We start from the raw sequence: 27,334 nt of genomic DNA, 5'->3' as shown, positions 1-27,334 counted from the left end.
TGCTGTGAGGACAGGCTGAGAGAGTTGGGGGGGTTCAGCCTGGAGAAGAGAAGGCTCCGGGGAGACCTTAGAGCCCCTTCCAGTCCCTAAAGGGGCTCCAGGAGAGATGGGGAGGGACTCTTGATCAGGGAGTGTTGCAATAGGCCAAGGGCGTAATGGCTTTAAACTAAAAGAAGGTGGATTTAGACTAGATATAAGGAAGAAATTCTCTCCTGTGAAGGTGGTGAGACCCTGGCCCAGGTTGCCCAGAGAAGTTGTGGCTGCCCCATCCCTGGAAACACTTAAGGTCAGGTGGGGTGGTGTCTGAGCAACATGATGTAGTTGAAGATGTCCCTGCTCATTGCAGGGGGGCTGGACTTGATGGCCTTTAAAGCTCCCTTCCAAACCTAACTTCTCTATGATTCTTTTATTTTAAAATGCCAGCAGGAGGCAGAGGCTCAGGTGACGTACACTCCGGACATTGATTTCAGTGTGGTCTGAATGATGTATGCTCCAAAAATGTGGCCCAAGGTCAGTAACAATATTGACAGAAAGAGTACCCATTCAAAGTAAATACTAAAGATAAGTTAGCATTGCAGGCACAGTAATATTTAACACAAACTGTTGTCTTTTGGGTTTATGTTTTTTGAGTTTGGTTGTTTTTTGTTGGTTTCTTTTCTTTTTGGTTTTTTTTTTTTTTTTTTTTTTAGTAGAGCATAGACCTTATCCATTCATCCAGACCTACTGTATGTTCAGGTATGTAATCATTATTGCAACTGATATTCAGTGAAAGGTTTTCATAGCAATGAGGAGGTATCGATCTATTTATGGATTGTGTTGTGTGGTTGATTTATTTGATTCTTTGATTTTATATAACATATACGAGAAGCAGTGAGTGCAAATCATTTATTCCCTAGGTTGAGGATAGTATCCACTCAACTACCAGGGCAGAGTCGGGATTAATAATGAAGTTTTGATGGAATATTGCTCCCAGTCTAAGCAAGAATAAATATTCTTCTGTAAAATGAAGCAGAAATTCTCTAAGTGCTTATAAGCTTTATTGCTTCTTGCAACGATAAGTAAAGGACAAAACTCTTGTTTGCTTTTTTATGTTTCTTTGTATATCTCGTAACTGCATTTCACAGCTGTAATTTATAATTCTTTGTGTCATTTAGAGTTAATGGCATAACAGTGCACCTGTAAATCGTTCAGTAATAGTAGTAGTACTTTATATAACTTATGCACCCTTGATGGAACATATCCTAAAGAATGTTTTTGTGGTTTTTTCAGGATGATTTGGATTTATCAGACTTTTCATTTCATTTTCTTACTTGCTTCCGTTTACAGTGGTAAGTAAATACGTAATTCCTAAGATAGGTTGACAGTAGCAGAGCTCTTCCAGAAGGGGAGATGATGAGTAACCGCAGTCTGGTCCCGAGAGCGCTGTCTGGATGCTGTGGGTTGTGCTCAGTCAAGTCTGGGTAACTCGCAGGGGCCCAAAACACTATTGCAATAAGTGGGAATAACCCCAGAACCAATTGTTTTATTGTAAAGGTTTTTTTAGGATTCTTTTGATACACTGGATAATTGGGGGTTGTGTAGGTTTTTTCAGTGTCATTCTGTGTTAATGATTTACTTTGTTCAGTTAGCAAAGCACCCTGTGCTGATAAATTCTAACTAAGGCCTAGTGCAGGTTTATGTTCAGTAATGTATTAACTGTCCTCTCGGAGGACAATTAGGTAACTCAGCTTTTTAGCAAGATCTGTTTGATAAATGCAGTATTATCTAAGAAATGGTTTACGTGGATCGCAATTTCAGCAAAACTAAAATCTTGGAATGTTTCTGAGGCCTTGGAAATGTATTTTTATTAAATTACAATATTCAGAACTGGCGTAGTTTTACATGGTACCTAGTTTTACTGATTGAATAAATGTTTTTGTGTGTGTTAATTGACACTAGAAGAAGGTAAATAAGATCCAAAATGTCAGGTACAGCAGATACTTTCATTTTGCCTTTAGAATTCACTTAGAGTGCTCTAAGTAATAGAAAAGGCTTTTCTGTTAATACAATGTTGGGCAAAGGAACTCTACTGAGAATAAGAAATGCCAATTTTTTTAGACAAAGCTCATGAAAGTATATACACCATAATATTCTGGTTGTTTATAAAGTACAAATTTTGTGTTAACAAGAAATTAACTTTAAATATTAGCGTATCTTGCACATATATCTAATAGTTTCTTACTTTTTCCTTTTTTTGTGGTAAATTATATTTTGCCTATGTGCAGGATACATAGAATTCCTTAAGCATCATTTATAATCACACTAACAAGTAAAATACACTTGTAATATTTTAAGACTGTAAAATCCACTGTGACAGTTCCTTTTGTTTTCATTTGAAATAGCTTTTGGTAAAGCATGATGGCTCTATAGTAACAGATTAAGCAGTTACATAAATGTTTTCAGTTGGGTTTCCTCCCATTCTGTAAAAATAATGCATTTAGTCTTTGTCTTTTACCTAAGGGAAAAAAAAAAAAAAAAGCAAAGCGGTAGTTGAGCTCATTTTTGTTATAGACGGTTCCTGTGACACTCCTGTAACGGTATTTTCTTTGTTGTGAAGCAAGTCAGATGGGGTTCGAGGTGGATTATGAGAGAGGAGAAGGTTTATAAAATGCTGTGAAATCTATGGATGGTGGCACCACCTGTGAATTTGGCCTCAGAGCATCCCTAAACAAAACATGAAGCAAGTCAGATGGGGTTCGAGGTGGATTATGAGAGAGGAGAAGGTTTATAAAATGCTGTGAAATCTATGGATGGTGGCACCACCTGTGAATTTGGCCTCAGAGCATCCCTAAACAAAACAGGACTGTCTTCACATAACAAGTTTCTAACCCTTTCTGGTCCCTGCACTTCCTTCTGGTTTTCCTCTTACGGCTGCTCTGCCTTGGAAGATGCTTCTGCTGCTCCTGAGACCTGCCACCAGTAGGTCCCTTCCCTCTCTGCCCTGTAGGTCTGCCTTGGGGCCCTTCCTGCTGCTGGAGCTTCTATCTCCTCTCAAGCTGCCCTACTCCAGCAATGGATATGGGGCAGAAGACACCCCAGAGAGTTCTGTTTTTGCTTGAGAGCAAAGACAAAACTCTTGGAGGAGCTGTACTACTCACCCTCTTCTCCTGCTAAAGGACCCTGTCTTAAAAGCAAGGTCAATGACAAAGAGGAGTGGTGGCTTCACCCTCTCCTGAGGAACCCAGCTCTAATAATTTATGCATTTTGTTATTCCATGTCAGAATGTGTGACTCAGGTCTATGAAAATACGTATTTCCAAGGAGGAGACCTTGCTACAGTTTTCACACCGAGTGCTAATTACTGCCAAGTAGTGTGTACTTACCATCCTACGTGTCTGCTCTTCACCTATTTGCCAGCAACATGGACCGAAGATCCTGAAAAAAGGTAAAATGTTCATGTTCGTGTGGCTTTTGCTGGTTTCCTGCGATAATTATAGGAATTCTGTAGCATTTTGACAGAAAATGGGCACACAGGGAAGGCTACAGGGTTGACGTGGAAAACAATGTCTTACTTTTTTAACTCACCAGTTTTAAAGATATATTTGCTTACATTTGAAAGATTAAATTTGGCAATACCCAGTCTTTTACACTCACATGCCAACCCTTCCAAGGAAACCAAGCTGACTGTCCACCCTTCCTCTGTACCACCTATTTATCGTTGAGGGACAATGTGAGCAATCTCACATGTCCAATGGTCCCCTCTACTGCTCCACCCACACCTCAGCATATTTTTCTTCCAATTAAGTGAATCTATAGCATGAGAGGATGAGGCTTTCCTCCCTCTCTATGCCCAGAACTTTTCTGTCCTCCAAACCCTGGGCTGTGCTTCTTGCTTTAATGAGACCTTCTGGAGCTCCCACAAACACTGTCTATTCTCACCTGCCACCAAATGCGCCAGGGCTGACAAAGCAGATGCAGCTCTACCCTATTGTTCTCCAAATGGCACTTCTTGTCCAAATTTTAATGTTGAGGGCTATTGGACAGTCTGCATTTCCCCTGAGGAAGGTGAATTAGGAAGGACTGTGCTGTCCTGCAAAAGCTGTGACCTGCTGCTGCGTTTTGAAACAGGTTTTCCTGCTACTTAAAAGACAGCGATACAGAAATGCTGCCGAAAGTGGATATGGAAGGAGCCATCTCTGGACATTCCTTAAAACAATGCAACATCCAAATTAGTGGTAAGATATGGTTATTGACATGTATGAATGTTGGGCTCTGTATCATGTAGCAGAAGTTAGATAAACAGCATTTTCAAAACAGGAACAGAATTAGGGAAGCAGCCAAGCAGTGATTTGTATGACCTTTGCCAGATTTCTTTCAAACACAGTTGACAAAATATTCTGCTTCAGCCCATGCTGCCCACCACCGAGGCTCCCTAGATGAGGTAACTCAAAAATTATCCTCCTCCAGTCACTGCTTCATTTGCCAGAGGGAGATGGGAGCACATGCTTTAACTGATAACTCCAGTTCCAAGGATTCATTTACTCCTACAGTTCTCTATAAATCTGTAGAGCAGATGCCCAGCAAAGCAGAAGTACATAGTCATGGTGATGTTCTACCTCCATGATTCTCTGTAATAATTTATTAGCAGCTCCACCTTCTAGTGTATGTCTGCAAGGCACAGAGTCTTAGTGTCAGCATGCCATACCTGGGAGTTATCAGCAGGCGTGTTTAAAGGCTATTAAATGTGTTGTTTTAAATATGTTTTAAACTTGCACCATCATAATGATTTTATTAATGGAGAGCAGCTTTAAACATAGCACGGTACTGCAGAAAAACAGGGTAAGGAAGAATATATTTATTCAGTCCCAGGTTTTATTGGCATAGCTCCCCAATACGCCAGGGCTAAATGGGTCTTAATTTATGCAAGTTGTCCATTGCAGCTATTGACAAAAAAATTGTGCTTGCTTTTGGTTGCCACTTGCCTTTCAGAGCAAGCCCTTTCCTGCAAACATCCCGTCAAGGTTATATTTGAGTAGCTTTGACCCAGCAAAATAGATTTCAGTGGGATGTTATTCTTTATGCTATGTAGACTAATTGATATCACTGGACTTAACGTTATAATCAGACAAATGTCACTAAAATGAAAATCTACCCACGTATGCTAACAAACCCACTAATGTTTGGCTGGCTTGTGTTCTGTGAAGAGACTCCACTGACCATGAGGCAGATCTTCAAGGCCAGGCTGGACGGGGCTTGGAGCAACCTGGTCTAGTGGGAGGTGTCCCTGCCCAGGGCATGAAGCAGAAATTCTCTAAGTGCTTATAAGCTTTATTGCTTCTTGCAACGATAAGTAAAGGACAAAACTCTTGTTTGCTTTTTTATGTTTCTTTGTATATCTCGTAACTGCATTTCACAGCTGTAATTTATAATTCTTTGTGTCATTTAGAGTTAATGGCATAACAGTGCACCTGTAAATCGTTCAGTAATAGTAGTAGTACTTTATATAACTTATGCACCCTTGATGGAACATATCCTAAAGAATGTTTTTGTGGTTTTTTCAGGATGATTTGGATTTATCAGACTTTTCATTTCATTTTCTTACTTGCTTCCGTTTACAGTGGTAAGTAAATACGTAATTCCTAAGATAGGTTGACAGTAGCAGAGCTCTTCCAGAAGGGGAGATGATGAGTAACCGCAGTCTGGTCCCGAGAGCGCTGTCTGGATGCTGTGGGTTGTGCTCAGTCAAGTCTGGGTAACTCGCAGGGGCCCAAAACACTATTGCAATAAGTGGGAATAACCCCAGAACCAATTGTTTTATTGTAAAGGTTTTTTTAGGATTCTTTTGATACACTGGATAATTGGGGGTTGTGTAGGTTTTTTCAGTGTCATTCTGTGTTAATGATTTACTTTGTTCAGTTAGCAAAGCACCCTGTGCTGATAAATTCTAACTAAGGCCTAGTGCAGGTTTATGTTCAGTAATGTATTAACTGTCCTCTCGGAGGACAATTAGGTAACTCAGCTTTTTAGCAAGATCTGTTTGATAAATGCAGTATTATCTAAGAAATGGTTTACACGGTTCACAATTTCAGCAAAACTAAAATCCTGGAATGTTTCTGAGGCCTTGGAAACATATTTTTATTACATTACAATATTCAGAACTAACGTAGTTTTACATGGTACATAGTTTTACTGATTTAATAAATGTTTTTGTGTGTGTTAATTGACACTAGAAGAAGGTAAATAAGATCCAAAATGTCAGGTACAGCAGATACTTTCATTTTGCCTTTAGAATTCACTTAGAGTGCTCTAAGTAATAGAAAAGGCTTTTCTGTTAATACAATGTTGGGCAAAGGAACTCTACTGAGAATAAGAAATGCCAATTTTTTTAGACAAAGCTCATGAAAGTATATACACCATAATATTCTGTTTGTTTATAAAGTACAAATTTTGTGTTAACAAGAAATTAACTTTAAATATTAGCGTATCTTGCACACATATCTAGTAGTTTCTTACTTTTTCCTTTTTTTGTGGTAAATTATATTTTGCCTATGTGCAGGATACATAGAATTCCCTAATCATCATTTATAATCACACTAACAAGTAAAATCCACTTGTAATATTTTAAGACTCTAAAATCTACTGTGACAGTTCCTTTTGTTTTCATTTGAAATAGCTTTTGGTAAAGCATGATGGCTCTATAGTAACAGATTAAGCAGTTACATAAAATGTTTTCAGTTGGGTTTCCTCCCATTCTGTAAAAATAACGCGTTTAGTCTTTGTCTTTTAGCTAAGAAAAAAAAAAAAAAAGCAAAGCGGTAGTTGAGCTCATTTTTGTTATAGACGGTTCCTGTGACACTCCTGTAACGGTATTTTCTTTGTTGTGAAGCAAGTCAGATGGGGTTCGAGGTGGATTATGAGAGTCAGAAGGTTTATAAAATGCTGTGAAACTATGGATAGTGGCACCACCTGTGAATTTGGCCTCAGAGCATCCCTAAACAAAACAGGACTGTCTTCACATAACAAGTTTCTAACCCTTTCTGGTCCCTGCACTTCCTTCTGGTTTTCCTCTTACGGCTGCTCTGCCTTGGAAGATGCTTCTGCTGCTCCTGAGACCTGCCACCAGTAGGTCCCTTCCCTCTCTGCCCTGTAGGTCTGCCTTGGGGCCCTTCCTGCTGCTGGAGCTTCTATCTCCTCTCAAGCTGCCCTACTCCAGCAATGGATATGGGGCAGAAGACACCCCAGAGAGTTCTGTTTTTGCTTGAGAGCAAAGACAAAACTCTTGGAGGAGCTGTACTACTCACCCTCTTCTCCTGCTGAAGGACTGTCTTAAAAGCAGGGTCAATGACAAAGAGGAGTGGTGGCTTCACCCTCTCCTGATGAACCCATCTCTAATAATTTATGCATTTTGTTATTCCATGTCAGAATGTGTGACTCAGGTCTATGAAAATACGTATTTCCAAGGAGGAGACCTTGCTACAGTTTTCACACCAAGTGCTAATTACTGCCAAGTAGTGTGTACTTACCATCCTACCTGTCTGCTCTTCACCTATTTGCCAGCGACATGGACTGAAGATCCTGAAAAAAGGTAAAATGTTCATGTTCGTGTGGCTTTTGCTGGTTTCCTGCGATAATTATAGGAATTCTGTAGCATTTTGACAGAAAATGGGCACACAGGGAAGGCTACAGGGTTGACGTGGAAAACAATGTCTTACTCTTTTAACTCACCAGTTGTAAAGATATATTTGCTTACATTTGAAAGATTAAATTTGGCAATACCCAGTCTTTTACACTCACATGCCAACCCTTCCAAGGAAACCAAGCTGACTGTCCACCCTTCCTCTGTACCACCTATTTATTGTTGAGGGACAACGTGAGCAATCTCACATGTCCAATGGTCCCCTCTACTGCTCCACCCACACCTCAGCATATTTTTCTTCCAATTAAGTGAATCTATAGCATGAGAGGATGAGGCTTTCCTCCCTCTCTATGCCCAGAACTTTTCTGTCCTCCAAACCCTGGGCTGTGCTTCTTGCTTTAATGAGACCTTCTGGAGCTCCCACAAACACTGTCTATTCTCACCTGCCACCAAATGCGCCAGGGCTGACAAAGCAGATGCAGCTCTACCCTATCCTTCTCCAAATGGCACTTCTTGTCCAAATTTTAATGTTGAGGGCTATTGGACAGTCTGCATTTCCCCTGAGGAAGGTGAATTAGGAAGGACTGTGCTGTCCTGCAAAAGCTGTGACCTGCTGCTGCGTTTTGAAACAGGTTTTCCTGCTACTTAAAAGACAGCGATACAGAAATGCTGCCGAAAGTGGATATGGAAGGAGCCATCTCTGGACATTCCTTAAAACAATGCAACATCCAAATTAGTGGTAAGATATGGTTATTGACATGTATGAATGTTGGGCTCTGTATCATGTAGCAGAAGTTAGATAAACAGCATTTTCAAAACAGGAACAGAATTAGGGAAGCAGCCAAGCAGTGATTTGTATGACCTTTGCCAGATTTCTTTCAAACACAGTTGACAAAATATTCTGCTTCAGCCCATGCTGCCCACCACCGAGGCTCCCTAGATGAGGTAACTCAAAAATTATCCTCCTCCAGTCACTGCTTCATTTGCCAGAGGGAGATGGGAGCACATGCTTTAACTGATAACTCCAGTTCCAAGGATTCATTTACTCCTACAGTTCTCTATAAATCTGTAGAGCAGATGCCCAGCAAAGCAGAAGTACATAGTCATGGTGATGTTCTACCTCCATGATTCTCTGTAATAATTTATTAGCAGCTCCACCTTCTAGTGTATGCCTGAGAGGCACAGAGTCTTAGTGTCAGCATGCCGTACCTGGGAGTTATCAGCAGGCGTGGTTAAAGGCTATTAAATGTGTTGTTTTAAATATGTTTTAAACTTGCACCATCATAATGATTTTATTAATGGAGAGCAGCTTTAAACATAGCACGGTACTGCAGAAAAACAGGTAAACTTGCACCATCATAATGATTTTATTAAGAGGAGAGCAGCTTTAAGCATAGCACGGTACTGCAGAAAAACAGAGTAAGGAAGAATATATTTATTCAGTCCCAGGTTTTATTGGCATAGCTCCCCAATACGCCAGGGCTAAATGGGTCTTAATTTATGCAAGTTGTCCATTGCAGCTATTGACAAAAAAATTGTGCTTGCTTTTGGTTGCCACTTGCCTTTCAGAGCAAGCCCTTTCCTGCAAACATCCCGTCAAGGTTATATTTGAGTAGCTTTGACCCAGCAAAATAGATTTCAGTGGGATGTTATTCTTTATGCTATGTAGACTAATTGATATCACTGGACTTAACGTTATAATCAGACAAATGTCACTAAAATGAAAATCTACCCACGTATGCTAACAAACCCACTAATGTTTGGCTGGCTTGTGTTCTGTGAAGAGACTCCACTGACCATGAGGCAGATCTTCAAGGCCAGGCTGGACGGGGCTTGGAGCAACCTGGTCTAGTGGGAGGTGTCCCTGCCCAGGGCAGGGGGGTTGGAACTGGGTGATCTTGTTCCTAGAAATATATGTGAAATATGATGTAACTGAAGTGAGTAGGGGATGTGGAATCTGGATTGTGAGGGCTGTGGCATATGAACTGCTGTCTTTTGGGCAGTTTGGGGTGCAGGGTGAGGAAACGAACAGGAGCATGTTTTCAGAACTTGGGCCTCTCTTTTTTCACAGCTTGCAGCCCAGATGTCCACAGAGGACTGGATATGGAAGGGAAAGTTTATGATGTTGCTATGGCTGACAGCTATCAACAGTGTCAAAAAAGATGTACCAATGACAACCATTGTCATTTTTTCACGTATGCCTCAGAAGCATTTCACGATGCAAGCTTTCGGTAAATACAGGTTTGATCCCTCTCCTTGGACAGCGCTGTGCTTTAGTAGAGTAAATCTCAGAGCAATCTAAGGTGAGAGAATTTGTTCAAGGAAATAATTTTGCCTTGGTTTGTCATCCTTGCAATGTTTATTCAAACTTACAGATGGGAAAAGGTCTGTAGTAAATTAGCTTTCATTTGTCCATCCATGAGGAAGACAAACTTGATTATCACAGCACTGAAAAAAAATATATATATTAAAAATCTTTTGCAGACATTGAAATGCAAATGACATTGGTAAGGGTGCAGCATATTGCTCTGTTAAATCTTACTCTGCTTATTGCTCTGAAAATTAACATCGTCAGAGCAGCCAGAGAAATTCTTTCATTTGTAAGAGGACTATTTTTGAGCCATTAATCTACTCAATTTTACAAGTTAAACATTGTTCAGCAAACTCTGTTCCTCATTTGAAGATTGTTCTGGAGATTGGCGATTGCTCTGGCCCGTGGCCAGAACACACACCATGGTGGAATTATGGGGCCAGGAGGATGGTGTCAGCTAAGGAAGATGGACTGTTGTCTTACTGCTTTCTTTATTCTTTGTCACTCAGTAAAAAATGCTTCTTGAAACATACCAACCTAGGAACTCCAACCAGCATAAAGGTGCTTGATGAAGTTGTGTCCGGATTCTCTTTAAAGCCATGTCAGCTTTCTGAAATAGGTAACTAATTAAAATCTCTGCTGATTCCATTTAGATTTAAGGGTTATGGATGATCAGGTGCTGTCTATCTTGGACACGTATGAATGTTTCATTATGTAAAAGAATTCTAATATAAACTTATCCTTGCAAATATAGTTAGTACTCTCAGGCACAAGGAGGTTTGGGTCTTTAATTTTTTTATTTTATTGTTTGTCTTATGAAAACAGTTGCCTGCTTTGAAGATATAAAGAATTCTTTTATAAGATTAGCTTGATGAAATTACATGTTATCTTTGTACTGTGGATACAAAAATGAAAGACAAAATCCCGTCAAAGTCAAAGATCAAGCAGAATATAAAACTTTCTAAATTCTGTTCATATACTTTGCATGCACTTAGAAAGGTTTAATGAAGGCCTTCAGCTTCCTGATATAATTGGCTAATATGAAGGGCTGTATTCTGTGTTTTGTGGGTGATTTATGATGAAAGCAGCGTCTGTGCTTATTCCTGCAATCATTACTCAGGCAAAACTCTCAAGAGTGCAAGATCAAACAGTTTGTATTATACCTTCTTATTCTCAATTTAAACATCTTTCACTTTTTTTTTTTTTTTTTTAAATTCTACCTCCACCTTATCTTGCTGTCTGGTATTTTCCCTTCTTAATGGCAATGTTGTTCTGCTTCTGTATAGCCTTATTTTAAGATAGTTTAGTTTTCCAATATAAATCACATTTTTAACAGACTGTATCTTTTTTTCTATATCAATATGTTTTCTTCAGACTCCGCTAGTCCTAATGTAGGAGTAATCTTTGGAAACTATTGAAAAAGTAGTTTTGTTCAGAGCTTAACAATGAAGATACTTAAAGAAAAATGAAGTCTGAAGAATAAAAAAAGGAAGAATAAGTTTTGTGAAGAGAAGAAAAATCAATTTAGTTCTTTCCTCACTATGCATATGAGAGAGAATAGAGGGAAGAAATTATTTTTCAAAACTCTTGCATTAAGATATACTAGAAAGACACATATTTGTGGCTAGAAAAAAAAATCACAGTACTCAGGAGAGTACAAACTTTGAGAAAAATCAAAGCATATGCACAAACAATGTGATTTTAAGTTAAAAAAAAATAAAAAATCAAAAGCCACTTTACCAAAGACATTTATGGTTTGTGACAGTGATGACGTGGCTGTAATGATCCATCACAAATTAAATCAGAATTTCTGAAAGCTTGTGAAGGTCACTCTTGTTCCTACCTGTCTTTCCTTGCTTACTGTGTCTTGCGAGAAAGGCAAGGGGAGAGAGAGAGAAGGAATAAATTATGGTATCACAGAAGCCTGGACAGTGCTACTGCATCAAGAGGTCATCTGTCCTAACCCAAGGAAGATCAGCTGTACCCATCCAGACAGAGATTTTCAAATGTAGTCATAAAATCTTAGTACCACCTTCTGCCTTTGGTGTTTTAAATGTCTGAAATGGGTTTATTTGAATATTTGTTCTAGGTGGGGTTCTTTTGACTGTATTTGGGCTGTCTAGTGCTACATTGTATATATCCCAGTGTCATCATTTTAAAAATAGATGCTTCCCCTTTCAATTGACCCTTATTTTCTAGTCTCCCGATTATTTTTTTTCTGCTGTTGTTATTATGTAATTGTTGTCCTTTCATGCTTATGTTTTTTGAAAACCTCATCAAATTAAAATGAGTCGCGTTAAGCTCTACCTCTTCCTTTTACTTTTGTTCTTTCCTGTAGTAAGATATTCCCGGTGTGTTTCTATAGCTCCTTGGGTAGTGTCCACTTGGCTGTTGTGCTTTCTCAACAGCTGAATTTCTCTGCTGCCACCAAGCCTTTTGCTTTGGATCATTTCACCTTTTCTACTGTCTTTACAGCTTGATAGTTTCAAGATATTTTAAGATAGTTTCAAATTGGTGCTTCCTTTTTTCCTCTTCTTACTGTTGCAGTTGGGATTTTAACGCGAACTTCAAGTATATCTTTGGTGAAGGCAATTCATTCTTATCTTTCTAAACATGCTGGTGCTTCCTGGAGCTTCTCTATCCATGGTCTGGTGGTGTGAATTATCCTGCCAAGCCTGTTATATTATTTTGGTCATGTCAGAGGGCAGACTGTACATTTCTCTGGCTTGTTCTGCTTGCTTTTCAAATAGCATTTAATAAAGTGCTAAGAGGATCATCCCATTATTTTTATTCTAGTCTTCCCATGATCCTCTTAGATATACCCATTACCTTAATTATTTCAGGCTTTGCCTAGATTACCATGATTTATTCCTAACTGTGGATTTGTATATTGATCTCTACTGTTCCTAGTTTAAAGCCTTCCTATTAGGTTAGCAAATGTATTTTAACATTTTAACATTATTCTAACATTCTATCATTTTTCTTCTCTATATCACCCTTATTCCCTCCTCAGTAGTCCTTGTCTGAGTTTGCACACTAAAAAAATGTTCTTGAGAAATAGTCTTTGGTTAAAAAAATCTTTCTATTCGTCGTTAAATACTTGGCATTTTGATATTTTGTTCTTGTGTAATACAGATTGCAAAATGGACATTTTTGAAGATCAAGAATTTTCAGGAATGAATATTACAAGCTTTTTCACTCCCGATACGTCTGTCTGCCAAACTATTTGTACATATTTTCCAAAGTGCTTGTTCTTTACATTCTTTACCAGGGAATGGCAAATAGAATCCCAAAGGTGAGTATCACAACTAACTTTAACTCTCTAAGTAGATTTTTTTTTTAAAAAAAGCACATGGTCTTTTTTAACCACTATTCTTTTATAATTGGGGAAATTTTATTTAAAAGCTTATTTTCAGTAAAGCACAGCTTTTTATGTCTTGTATCCATAAGTTTATAATTTCTGATGGACATTTCATCTGTTCTCCAGCATGATCAGGGTTTAGTATTGCAGCAGTGTATCTGGTGTTAATCTGAAAACAATTATATGCACCAAAGAGATAATGAGCCTCCAGGTTGCTTAAATGACTTTAAAGCTGCATTTTATGAATTTATCAGAAGAGGCATCTGTTTCCTAGAGTATTGTTACATACTTGAAAAAAAATTTGATAAAGTTAACACCTTTAACAAATATTTCTGCTGAGCTTCCTTCTTTCATACTGAGCAGTGAGAATAGTTAAAAGTTTACGTACCATGCAAAAAAAACAGAGAATGAAGTTTTAAAGGAATTTCAGAGAGAAGCAAAACTGAGATCACACACATCATCTAAAGTCACCTCTCTACAAATGTATAAATACTGTGCTATCACTAGTAGCAGTGTCATATGTTATTTCATAGAACTGCTAAAGGCCTCTCTGAAAATTTAGTGTGAAATAGTGCATTTTCATATGAAATCCTTTTACAGATAGAGACTTGGGAGAAAAAACACTTTTAAGGAAGCACCTTCCCTTACCAGTACCTAAACCCTCTCAATTGTAGGATGTGGGAACGGATTTAGTTATTGTAAAAAAAATTTCATTTTAGAAATCTTTGCCTTCTGAAGACATCAGCAAGTGGAATACCAGAGGCACTTACATCACGAGAAAATGCTGTATCTGGCTTTAGTCTCCTGAATTGCAGAAGATCCTTTCCCGGTAAACAATAAATTACACTAAAAATACTAATTTTGAATTAATCAAATTAATAGACTAATTAATTAATTTCTGATGCTTGGAACGCACTCATTCTTGCAGCCTGCAATTCTCGCACTTACACGCATATGAATTTTTTGGGAGAGGAACTCAATGTCACTTATACTAAAGGACACCGAGCATGTCAGCAGGTTTGCACTGATGTGATCCGCTGCCAATTTTTTACCTACTTTCCCCTCCAAGATTCATGCAATGAGGAAAGGTGAGACACGTTTTTTAAAATGTTTAAAGATTGCTGAAATAATGATTCTGCAGACTTGGGAAGGGGGTAACATATGCCTTCTGCATCAAAAGTACTAACTGAGTCTTTGTGTTAATTCATTGGCAGAAAGTGTGAGTGTCACTTAAGAATGTCCTCAAATGGATCTCCAGTCAAAATAGTACATGGGCCAGGAAGGATCTCAGGATACTCACTAAGATTATGCAAAAAGAAAGCCAGTACTGGTAAGTAAAATTTTCATGTAGAAGAGGTGATGCTTAGAGGGCTGGAGAACCTCTCCTATGAGGACAGGCTGAGAGAGTTGGGGTTGTTTAGCCTGGAGAAGAGAAGGCTCCAGGGAGACCTTAGAGCAGCTTTCCAGTCCGTAAAGGGGCTACAGGAGAGATGGGGAGGGACTCTGGATCAGGGGGCGGAGCTACAGGAAAAGAAGGAATGGTTTTAAACTGAAAGAAGGGAGATTGAGATGAGATCTCAGGAAGAAATTCTTTGGTGTGAGGGTGGTGAGAGCCTGGCCCAGGTTGCCCAGAGAAGCTGTGGCTGCCCCATCCCTGGAGGTGTCCAAGGCCAGGCTGGATGGGGCTTGGAGCAACTTGGTCTGGTGGGAGGTGTCCCTGCCCAGGGCAGGGGCTTGGAACCAGATGATCTTTAAAGTCCCTTGCAACCCAAACTGTTCTATGATTCTATCAGAGGCAGTGCTTAAGTAATTTCAGTACAGGAAGCCAAAACCTCATTATTTTTTAATTAAAAAAAAAAAAAAAAAAGATTGCATTGAATTGGTTGCATTGTCCAAATGGGACACCTTGTGAAGTTAAAGAATGATGAGGAATGAGAACATGTCATGTATCCTCTTCTTTGCAGTAGATCAGTCCCTATTCAGGGGTCCACAGTTGTCTCATCTTAATTTTTCATTGGTGAGTGCAAATTATCTTTAAGCACAGTTTTGAATTATTTCTGTAGTGTGTATGCAGCACTCTGCAAGAACAATTAGGATCGTGGGAGGGACAGACTCTTCCCCTGGTGAGTGGCCGTGGCAAGTCAGCTTGCATGTGAAGTTGTCTCGTCAGAGACACCTCTGCGGGGGCTCCATCATCAGCAGCCAGTGGATTCTTACCGCTGCCCACTGCATCATGAGGTGAGGCCAAAAATTCAATGTACAAATAAAACCCCAAAATTTCATCCGGTGTGTGAGAGAACTTGAGATCCACCTTTCAGAAAAGTAAAAATGAGGACTAGAGTAAAATAACCAAAGGGTGAGCTTTTAAAGTAGACAATTCATATGCTTAACTTAACTGGAACTCTATACTTTGTCCCTTGTAACGTAGTATTGTAATACTGATGCTAAATTATTTTAATGCATCTAGAGACAAAACTTTAAAGCAGACACCAGATACCTGCAGAAAATTAGACATTCTCATGCATTATAAGTTTTTTCTTACTGTAACACCATATCAAGTAAAATCTGTTGCTGGGTTACTCCATTTCATAAACTTGGTGCTCAAGAAATGGTACTAATCTGAAAGCTACAGCAACAGGGTGCTCAGCAAGTTGTTTGCTGATTTATTTGCAATTTATTTGACCAGGACACAAAGTAAACCTCTGTAGAGTTCCCCTTAGGCTGCTTCTGGTACCTGAGATCCAGATCCCAGTTGTCCTCGTTTTTCTTTAATAGTTTGTTGGGGGTTTTTTTGGATTTGTTTTTTTTTTTTTTACAAATTTTATCAATCATTCAATTAATACCTTATTTTTATGCAGGTTTCAGCTGTATGAACAAAATTTAGAGCAACCAATACCCCAGGCATTGCTCATTTACAGCAACATGTATAGTCCATAGTGTTAATGGCCATTAAATACCATCAGATTTGGGCGATGAAAACACCTGATTTAATTGTCATGCAGGTGATCAATTTTCCATGTGGGATTGTCACTGCCTATAAAACAGGTTATTCTGTCATTTACAGAGTTAGAATTGTAAGGCTGCTATTTAGCCTGATGGGAGAGAAGGGACGGATAACATAAAATGTTTCAAAGAGGGTGTTGACCCGGCAACATGGTCTGAAATCAGGCACTTTTACTCAAGCAGTGTAGTAGGTTACCTGTTATTTTTTTTAGCGTGGAATAATATTGGCAGTATTTTGCCTCCAGTGACAAGCCTTATAAAGGTGGTTAAACCCTCTAAAACCCCCATATAAAGAACATAATTCTCTACCTGCTATGCAATGTAAAAGTAACCTGTATTATAAAAAGCAAAGGGAAAATGCTTGAAAAATAAAGAAAAAAAGACTACTTTAATTGAAAATTAATAAGTCTAACTTACTGTTTATGAAAAAATATATCAAATATTCAGAATTGTCAGAAAATTTATTTAGGACTAGTTTTTTATCTTCTTCATTGCATGTACCAAAATTTTTAGACTGCCTTGATGGTAGAGTACTACAATGACCTATACCTTAAAACTTACTTGAAGTGAAGTTGAAACATGAAGATTAACTGGAACTTTTTAATGTAGATCTATGATATCACGATTTCCAAACTCTATTTACATTTATTTTGGTGAGTAGTTTCATTTTCATAATAAGTGTCTGAATAACACTAGAATTTATATTTCCAACCCTATTTTGGTTACTAGAAATGTTGTTGTGTTGGAATGAATGGAAAGAATCTCATGTATTTCTTCAGGGCTTACATTAGATGCTTGAAAATGAAAAAAAAAAATAAAATAGGAGAAGAGAAAATGAGAAAATAGGGGCAACAGAAGGGGAAGGGGATTGAAGGATCAGGACAATGGGAGTCTGAACATAAAGGAGAGAGGAAACTGATGTGTGAATGCAGATATAGATAGGAAGAGGAACAGAAGGAAGAGAAGTGAAGGGAATGGTTAAAAAAACCCACTTAGTTTTGTTAAAAAGAAAAAGTTTTAAGTGTGGAAATAATAATAAAAAAAAAATAAAAGAATGACCTCTGTGCTGTTCACTGTTCACTCAGGAGTAATAGAAGATGTTGGCACCTGCACACAAACTCTAACTCAGTGCAAATCTTTTGCCACCGACTGACTGTTTGTCTTTTTCCCTCAGTCGTAAGAACCCCAACATTTGGCGTGTTTATGCCGGTATTTTAAAACAATCAGAAATAAATGAGGATACGCCCTTCTTCAAAGTGGAAGAGATTATTGTTCACCCTCAGTATAAATACGCACAGACTGGATATGACATTGCTTTAATGAAACTTGATAAGCCTATGAATTTCACTGGTATGTAGTGTGTCGCAGAGGAATTCTGAAATGTGCAGGATGACGTAGGGCTGGCGTTGGTGTGGCAGTGCATGACACCTGGGCTGGCTTCCTTTAACGTGTGGTCACTGGGGTTTGAGGAGAATCCCATTCTGTTGGCTTTGAAAAGAAAATGGGTGGCTTTTAGTTACGTGGCTGGAGCAATATATATTATAAGGGACAAAGCATAACGTGGAGGCTGTCACCAGGGGTTGTGTAGGTGCCCACAAAAACCCTTTAATGTTGTAGTTGTCTCTGGTCAAACTAATATTTTTATCATATTTTAGATCTTCAACTCCCTATTTGCCTGCCATCAAAGGAGGATGCTAACATACTTTATACCGACTGTTGGGTGGTTGGATGGGGTTACAGAAAAGAAAAAGGTACAGATTTAAACAGTGAGTTCTTGTATTTGCAAAATTTATGTGGTTTTAAAAATAAATAAAAAAAAGAAACCCCCCTTTTTTTAAGAAGAAAATTCTGCTATGATCTTGGCTACCATTATTGCTATTTGGCTAGCACTATAATATAATTCTTAATTGGAATCTACTTTCATTAAGACATCATGAAACATAAATGAAAGATGTATGAAATTATCACTGAATAACTCCATGCTCTGACACCAAAATTAGATTTTATAAGTTTTTTGATTCAATAATTTAAAATATGTAAGAATGGAACCTTAAATATATCCTATACAGCCCTCAGACAAAAACCCTTTAATGTTGTAGTTGTCTCTGGTCAAACTAATATTTTTATCATATTTTAGATCTTCAACTCCCTATTTGCCTGCCATCAAAGGAGGATGCTAACATACTTTATACCGACTGTTGGGTGGTTGGATGGGGTTACAGAAAAGAAAAAGGTACAGATTTAAACAGTGAGTTCTTACATTTGCAAAATTTATGTGGCTTAAAAACTAAAAAAATAAAAAGAACCCCCCCTTTTTATAAAAGAAAATTCTGCTATGATCTTGGCTACCATTATTGCTATTTGGCTAGCACTATAATATAATTCTTAATTAGAATCTACTTCTATTAAGACATTACAAAACATATATGAAAGATGTAGGAAATTATCATTGAATAACTCCATGCTCTGACACAAAAATTAGATTTTATAAGTTTTTGGTTCAATAATTTAAAATATGTAAGAATGCAACTTTAAATATACCCTATACAGCCCTCAAGTACATTTCCTCAGATTCTAGCTTATTCTACTGGCAAAACCCAGTATATATCTGGATTGCACACTGCTTTTTGTGCTCCCAGTTGAAAAAAGCCAACAGAGTTATCACTGAACCGTGAGGTTTTGAATTATAATCAGCAAAAACTTTTCTTGTTGTGGTTTTTCCTCAGATTCTAGCTTATTCTACTGGCAAAACCCAGTATATATCTGGATTGCACACTGCTTTTTGTGCTCCCAGTTGAAAAAAGCCAACAGAGTTATCACTGAACCGTGAGGTTTTGAATTATAATCAGCAAAAACTTTTCTTGTTGTGGTTTTTTTTTTTTACATGATTTTGTTCATATGACTTTAGAGATCAGAGATTGATGTATGTTGCTTTTATGATTCTGAAGGTTGATTATAAACAATACCAATGACCTTTGTATTTTGATAGTAGATGGGATTTGAACTCCTCTGACTTTATATGGAGGTAGGCCAAACAGCTGTTAATTATAAAAGTCTGGGTTTACGTGTATTTATTTATTTATATGTGTAATTAATAGGGGTGTGTATATATATATATATATATGCACACATACATGGGTGTGTTTATATATATATATGCACATAGAGATATAAATAGTGTAATTATACCCCTTCCTATTTGAAAGCTAGAGTTCAAAATGAAATCTAACAAATTTAGATAGGTATTGTACAGGCAAATTTCTTCTGTTAATTTTTAAGAAAAGTCTGCTCTTAAATGCTCTTATTTACTGTATGTTCAAATGTTGTCCATCCTATAAACTACTAGGGCATGGCACAGCACAGGTTTGGCAGCTGGGAGATTCCAAATCTATTGTAACACACAACTAAGAAATAATTGTTAGTAACACAAAGCAAAGATCTTAATGGGAGGGCGGGTTCCAAAGGCCAATGTCCTGAAAGCAGATGGGATTTGAACTCCTCTGACTTTATATGGAGGTAGGCCAAACAGCTGTTAATTATAAAAGTCTGGGTTTACGTGTATTTATTTATTTATATGTGTAATTAATAGGGGTGTGTATATATATATGCACACATACATGGGTGTGTTTATATATATATATGCACATAGAGAAATAAATAGTGTAATTTCCTTTATACCCTTTCCTATCCATACATGGGTGTGTTTATATATATATATGCACATAGAGATATAAATAGTGTAATTATACCCCTTCCTATTTGAAAGCTAGAGTTCAAAATGAAATCTAACAAATTTAGATAGGTATTGTACAGGCAAATTTCTTCTGTTAATTTTTAAGAAAAGTCTGCTCTTAAATGCTCTTATTTACTGTATGTTCAAATGTTGTCCATCCTATAAACTACTAGGGCATGGCACAGCACAGGTTTGGCAGCTGGGAGATTCCAAATCTACTGTAACACACGACTAAGAAATAATTGTTAGTAACACAAAGTAAAGATCTTAATGGGAGGGTGGGTTCCAAAGGCCAATGTCCTGAAAGCCATAATTACACGAGGATTTATTGCAAATCAAAAAGGAGTTTTGAAGCTTGCTCAGTCATGAGACATAAAATGGCATTATGAAAACATTCAAATTAGCAGAAAATTCACAGAAAAAGAGGAAAATCAATGTCATGAGCATCTAACAACACTCTAAAAGCAATGGCGTCCCCCTTTGTCATATCACTGTATAGGGATTTCTAGTTTTTAACTTTTATTTTGCGAGAAGCAAACATTTCTCTCTTGATATTCCCTGTTACAATAGGTCGTGTAGAAGATATTCTTCAGAAGGCCACTGTTCCCCTGATGTCAAAAGAGGAATGCCAGGCAAGGTACCGGAGGCGCAAAATAGGTGACAAAGTGATCTGTGCTGGCTATGATGTAGGTGGAAGAGACGCTTGTAAGGTAATGAAAATAAATAGTATATAGTTATATATTCCAACCATTTGTTCAAATATATAATTGAATACAGTAATTATTTTTGACTTGTCATTAGAAAAATATGGTTATCAATAGAGCTGTTGATTAACGTGTTACTTTTGCATGTCAAAAGCACTGAAAATCAAGGTATATGCAAAAAATATCTTACGTAACATTGAAATCATTAGGGATAGATTGCATGGATAAGAAAGTCTGAGTGCGCATATATAAATATATGTAAGATCTATTTAGGGAATAAAACAGTATTCCTTTGGAGTATCAGAAATCCAAAGAGAGCAAATACAATATATCAAAGCATTTCTCCAATAAAAGCAGGTTTCTTATGTGATGTTTTTATTTCTTGACATTAAATACAGTACAGGAAAGCTTATTTTAAAACATCCACTGTGTACAAACCAGAAGGGAGGGTGCAAGCAATGCTATTAAAATTCCCCAGGGAAGGAGGGCTAGAGACAACTTGAGCAGATTGCTCTGTTCGTTCTTAGAATTGAAAATGTCACAACAGTGGGAGTTCAGAGAGCCAAATTCTCTGCTTGAGTGTAAACTCATGCACATACATTAATTTAAATATTCTGGGTTAATTTAGGCAAGAAGAAAATAGTCTAATTAGTAAGATTAAATTCTCTACCAAATACAGTAGTTTTGTTTTAAGCATTTAACAGTTGACATTTTAATGTTAAATTTTACTGTTGCTACGATTGGTATTGGGTACTTAAGAATAAAAATACTTGGAGCTGGGATGTAATTTTTCCTCTATGCCAATTAAGCTTTCTTTGTCTGATACAGTGTATCAGAACATGGAGATGCTGTTGTATAAAAATAACACACTTGCTATTGTCTCAACAACTCACAGCAGCTATGGTAAAGAACCTTATGTTCAGAAAGATCAATTAGGAACAGGAAAAGAAAACAGAGACGTGTTTTATCCAGGGGAGAACAGTGTCACTTCAACAAGATAAACCATGAAGAGAATGAGGGGTTGTGTACTAAAACCAAGGTCATAAGAGGAAACATTGGTGAATTTAGTATTTTTCTCACTTGCACACGTAGTCTTCTTTAGGTTTTAAATCGTGTCTATGTAGATAAATTAAAAAGACCCAACAAATGAAACACGGTAGACCAGGAAGTGGAAATTATTTGCAATGACTGGAAAGTATTCAGAAATCAATGTGCTATGAAACCAGAAAAACTGCTTCAGTGCTCTGTTAATTGGCCGTAAGCAAAAGTAATTGAGATCTAGGCACTCACGCTGGTGTTAACGCTGAACGACGCTGCTTATAATCGAGGTTTGCTTGGAGAGAGAAGTACTGACAAGTGCTGGTCCTTGCCTGCCCTGTCTTTCTCCTGTGATGCAGGGAGACTCGGGGGGGCCGCTGTCGTGCAGGCACGAGGAGGTCTGGTACCTGGTGGGCATCACCAGCTGGGGCGAAGGCTGCGCTCGCCCCCGCCAGCCGGGGGTCTACACCAACGTCGCCGAGTATTCAGACTGGATCCTAGAAAAAACGTCCTGACGTTACCCAGTTACCCACTGACTCAAGGGGATGTCGTGGAATCATGACCCTGGGAGCAACGTGATGAAGTGTATGAAGGTTTTTTATTTTAAAAATGGTGCTTCTTGTTAGCCTGGAATGTAAAAGACTCGATTAAAAAAGTAGAAAAGCAGGAACGAATGAATTTTGCCATCACTAAATAAAAAGCAGTAATAAAAATGAACTCTGTGGTCGCTGCTTTGGCAGAAAAAAAGAGAATAAGTTTGAACCATTGATTTCTTCTGTCCTTGCTGGCATTAAATGTGAGTGGATGAGGTTGCAGGGCATACGTAAAGCTGGGAGCTGCTCCTGATTTCTGAGATGTGGTCACAGCAATGGAGATTTTCCTCTTTGTCCAAATTTGGCAAACCAGGTACAAACTTAATAGGGGTTTGTGGAAGGGAAGCTGAGGCAGGGAGAAACCTATACAGTTGTATAAACCTTTTTTCCTTAGGGAATTAACCAAAAAAGTGGCAGTACTACCTGAGAAGACCTTGGCTAAGTCTTCAGTAACATTTTTGCAAGCATGGTAACAGCACTGTCTTTACATTATTCTAAATTATGTTAAAATTTTTGTGATAAGAATTATAATGCGGGCCTACTTCCCTTGAAGCAGAATATCCAGAAAGTCGATTAAAGAATCATCCCCTTTAGAGATATCATGTGTCATTGGTCTATGCCACAATCTATTTAAATTTTCCAGATCCTTAGCTCCCCTTGACTCAAGAAAGAGCTTTCTATTCCTTTTTCTCCTTTTTTCCTTTTATCCTTTCTGCTTATTTTGTGTCAGGTAGCAAATATGTTTTGTGGCTGAAATTAACACTAGTGTGAGAAACAGCAGTCAAAAATGTATTATTTTCCCACAGTAAGAGGCAGAATTTCACACTGAACCAGAAAGAAAGGCACAGGACTCAACATTTGTCTTTGCTGAACTTCATAAGCTCATTTCTTAATCGTCTACATTAGTTTAATTGCTGAAAATATGTCCTAGAGTGCTAGTCATAATTGCTGCACACCCACAGTGGGTATTTTGTGGAGGTAAACAGCAGGAGCAGCTTTACAAGTAAATGAGGTTGTGAAGATTAGAAATTAAACATCTCAAATTTATGGAGGAAAACAATCAAGCTGCTGAAAAAGACTTCTGTGTTTAATTTTTTTGATGCTTTATTTGCAGCTAATGCTGAGGAAAAAAGTAATTAGACAACTACAAGGTTGCAAGGAGTTGTATCTGTGGCTAAGTGTCCAAAGAGCCCCTGGGGCACCTGAAATTCCAAAGCTGTATTCAAAGCCTGAGGTTTCTTTTTTTTTTTTTTTTTTTTTGGTTGATTTGGTTTATAAAGAATCAAAATTCAAAGCAGGTAGTTTGCAGCACTGGGGATATGCTGTGCTTGAAGGTCTCCTGCTTTAGAAATCCCTGCGGTGGCTGTAGATGTTCAGAGATTCAACAGGCAAAGTCTGGCAGAAGCAGAATAGGAGATAAAGGTGGTGGCTGATGTCCTTTTCATGCTCGGTTTAATCCACAACTGGTTTAAAGTATCAGGAAACCTCAGACATGCTGTCAAAAACCTAGAAACTTAAACAAGGGACTGAGAGTAGGAAAAAGCAGAAAACACAGCAAAAAAAAAAAAGATTCTGAGCATTCATATGTGGTTCTGTCCTCATGGGGAAGGAATGAGAACAGCTGGAAAAGAGCTGCTGAAGAAACAAAGGAATTGCTCCAGTATGAAAACAGAGACTGAAACTCTCTAAAGAGGAATCATCAGGAGACCATCCAAAATACCCATCTGCCGACACTCAGGCTGTGTTTGCTAAAGAGCAGGGTGCAATGTCAAACTGATAACCTTTTATGCTTTCTCATAATAATGCTATCATCACCTCCTTTTCAAATGCACGCAAAATGCAAAAAGCAGAAAACACAGCATTTTTTTTTTTTTTTTTTTTTTTCTTTTTTTTCTTTTTTTTCTTCCTGTGTGTTTTGTTTTGTTTTCTGCTGTGGGACTTCCAGGGTTGTGGCTACCACAGTAATGAAGAGGAATGGCAGCTCACCAGCCGTCTGTAGACCTCTGGAGCTCCATGATTTATTTCCCTGGGGTGTACCCGGTGACAGCAATATGTCAGAGGTAACTTAGCTGTTCCTGTGGAAGGGATAAGGGATCTCAGTGGCCGCATACATCCTTCATGAGCAGCTGGGGACCAGATAAAATACCCTATCCTGGTATATTTTCACCTAGAGCAGATACTCTTCAGTGAAGTTTTGCATTAGGCGTCCGTTCAGCCATCACAAATTCCTGATAGCTAAAAGTGAGTAACAGGAATAGATATTATGTGGAGAATGCAGGAGTTCCTGGTAACTATGTGATGTCCTTATGACTTCATTTGAGAAGAACTACATGAGGGAATGTCTGACCTTTCTGTGGATTTATACACCAGCATAATATGTAATTCATTGAGACCTTTAGACTCATAGATAGAAACATATTGGAGTTATTAAGTTGCTTAGGCTTTCTGGTATCAATAGGTAGCTTGCCCTAAATGAGAGGCGGTTTATGACCTTTATTCATTCTCCCTTCTCCTCTACCTCCCTGGGGAAAAGTAATTTTTAAAAACCAACAACCACAAAACCTATCTCCATCTCATTAAAGAAAAGCCTGGCCTTATACTTTAAACCTGTCTCTGTTTATGTTGTTACAGAACATAAACATCAGTGCTTTAGTTGTTATTGTGATTAATGGCAAGTGTCTCTGGTGGTGCAAGTGCCACTGTGGATGTATCGAATGGCAGCATTAGTCTGTCCTGAGTTTTTGTACAAATAAGGTTCCCTTATCCCAGAAATTTACAGTCTTGTTCAGGCACAGATGAAACATTTCATATGTGCTGTGGTTGTCTGGAGAGCAATTAGTTCCTAATAAAGTAAGGAAAACTGTGGTGCTACTCAAGCGGACTCTTTACCTTGTAATAGCCTTCTCTGTAGTCATTTTAATAGAATCATAAACTAACCCAGCTTCCCATTAAACCAGTGTTGTGTGGTGTTTGCTATCACTGCTGATGCTTTGCCTAATGTCTCAGGCTGAAGTAAGTCTTTTTTAAAGTGATCTGGGCTGGGAATAAGATGAAATGAAGTCTCTCATGCCTTCCGCCCAGGAGAACTAAAAAATTCTTACAGGGAAGATGTATAGAGATCACCAAGTATGCCCCCATTTCCTCTGCTTCCCCAGAAGAAGGAAGGGAACAATTTGATACGAACTTTCAGTAAAAGTGTTATTTGTTCTGTGAAAAATTGTTATTTGGCTGTGACAAAAAATGCATCTCAGATGCTGCAAAAGAAGGAACTGGATGGAATGAAAATTCATGATGGCGGTCTTCATAGTAGGAGAACTCAGTTAAATTAAAAATTGGTTTCATATTCTCTGCCCAATTTCTAGTAGATATGGAGGATTCTTTGGAAAATTGTTGCTAGCTCATTTTGTTTATGAAATATCTGAATTATAATATATTAAAAATTCATTTCCACTTCAAATAGAGGGCAACATTAATTTGGCTCTTTGAACGATAACAGCAGGTATGAAATATTACATTTCCTGCAATAGTAAATTATTTGTTTTTCCTGTAGTCTTTGTGTTGTAAATGATGTTACAGATATTTATAGATGTACTAGAGTTACTGTGGAGTGTTGTATGTTACAAGTTTTTTTTCATGAGAGTTATGCAGTGGAGATGTAAACCAGTTGTTTTGCATCTTAATATTTCTTAATTTTTGTAGGATCCTAGAAAAGAGAACTGGAGAAAATCTTTAGCAATTAACAACTGCACAATCAAGAGCCCCTCAACTCTATTCATGAGTAGAGTTTAGCCTCTAGCAACAGAGGTTCTACAGCCACCTTGCACAAGGTATTCCAGTGCACAATGAGCTTTTCCACTGCAAAGTTTTTTCCTTGTCACTGAATTTAATAATCTTTCCTGCAGTTTAATTCTAATACTTCTTGTGCTACCTGCAGCAGAAATGGAAAATGGGGAGAGGGGAGGTTGGGGTTTTGTTGTTGTTGTGTTTTCTTGGTTTTGTTTTCTGTAGCCACCCTTCGTACTTTTGATACTCCTTTCTCATCACCATGTGATGTTAGCCAACATTGAGTCCATTCCTGCATTTCTGTTAGCTGGTTTGTTTGTGAAGACGAGGAAGGGGGGATGATGACACTGAAAGATGATGACTATACATACAAGAAGAGATTAAAAGGAGCTGACGGGAACTAAAGCTGAAGTGAAATAATTGAGAGAAGAGCTGGAACAACCAAAAAGAATCAGTGCATGTTGAAGACAGACCAGGATTGGGGGAAAGTATAGAGGGGAAAGACAAAGGTATGTCAACTTTAGAGCTGCTTTTCTCTCTGGGCTTCCTGGTATTTCACTGTTTTGACAGATGACTTGAGTCCATAAACTTCGCTGAATGTAGCTAATTTTCTGAACTCTCTTGTTGGAGAAACTGTAGTGAACAGTTAGTAACACATTTACGCTGTTCATATTGGATGAGTCCACATAATCCACAACTTTGGACTTCAAAGAATCCAAAACTTTAAGATGGGCTGAATGGGCTGGTGGAAGCACTAAAATAACTATAAACATAGAATCATAGAATCATCTAGGTTGGAAAAGATCCTTGGGATCATAGAGTGCAACCATCTACCCTACTCTACAGAGTTCTTCCCTACACCATATCCCCCGACATCACATCTAAATGACTCTTAAACACGTCCAAGGATGGTGACTCAGCCACCGCCCTGGGAAGTCTATTCCAGTGTCTGACTGCTCTTTCTGTGAAGAATTTCTTCATAATGTCCAGTCTAAACCTACCCTGTTGCAGCTTGAATCCATTCCCTCTTGTTCTATTGCTAATTGCTTGTGAGAAGAAACCAGCACCGATCTCTCTACAAACATTGAAGAAGAATGGAATAGAGAGGTTGTATACTTCTTTCCAGAAAAGGTATTCTGCTTATCTACAGAAAGGTTTGTATGGCTCTCAGTAAGACTCTGATTTCTTTAACAT

General features: G+C 38.1%; 1 protein-coding gene across 1 annotated transcript; it reads left to right on the top strand.

The window, feature by feature from the left end:
• Nucleotides 1-5,540: 5,540 nt before the first annotated feature.
• On the top strand, nucleotides 5,541-22,477 carry LOC106890001 (coagulation factor XI-like). Its single transcript, XM_014945529.1, has 14 exons — nucleotides 5,541-5,598; nucleotides 7,401-7,563; nucleotides 8,247-8,353; nucleotides 9,686-9,845; nucleotides 10,435-10,544; nucleotides 13,061-13,220; nucleotides 14,006-14,115; nucleotides 14,215-14,374; nucleotides 14,501-14,616; nucleotides 15,350-15,524; nucleotides 17,464-17,639; nucleotides 17,945-18,040; nucleotides 20,593-20,732; nucleotides 22,124-22,477. Exons 1-14 carry the CDS (start codon nucleotides 5,541-5,543, stop codon nucleotides 22,277-22,279), a joined length of 1,887 nt encoding a protein of 628 aa, XP_014801015.1. The 3' UTR covers nucleotides 22,280-22,477.
• Nucleotides 22,478-27,334: the final 4,857 nt, after the last annotated feature.

This window comes from Calidris pugnax, unplaced genomic scaffold, assembly GCF_001431845.1.
Source record: "Calidris pugnax isolate Ruff unplaced genomic scaffold, ASM143184v1 scaffold58, whole genome shotgun sequence".
Taxonomy (NCBI): domain Eukaryota; kingdom Metazoa; phylum Chordata; class Aves; order Charadriiformes; family Scolopacidae; genus Calidris; species Calidris pugnax.
The sequence above is the reverse complement of the archived record's forward strand: the minus strand, read 5'-3'. Positions and strand labels throughout refer to the sequence as shown.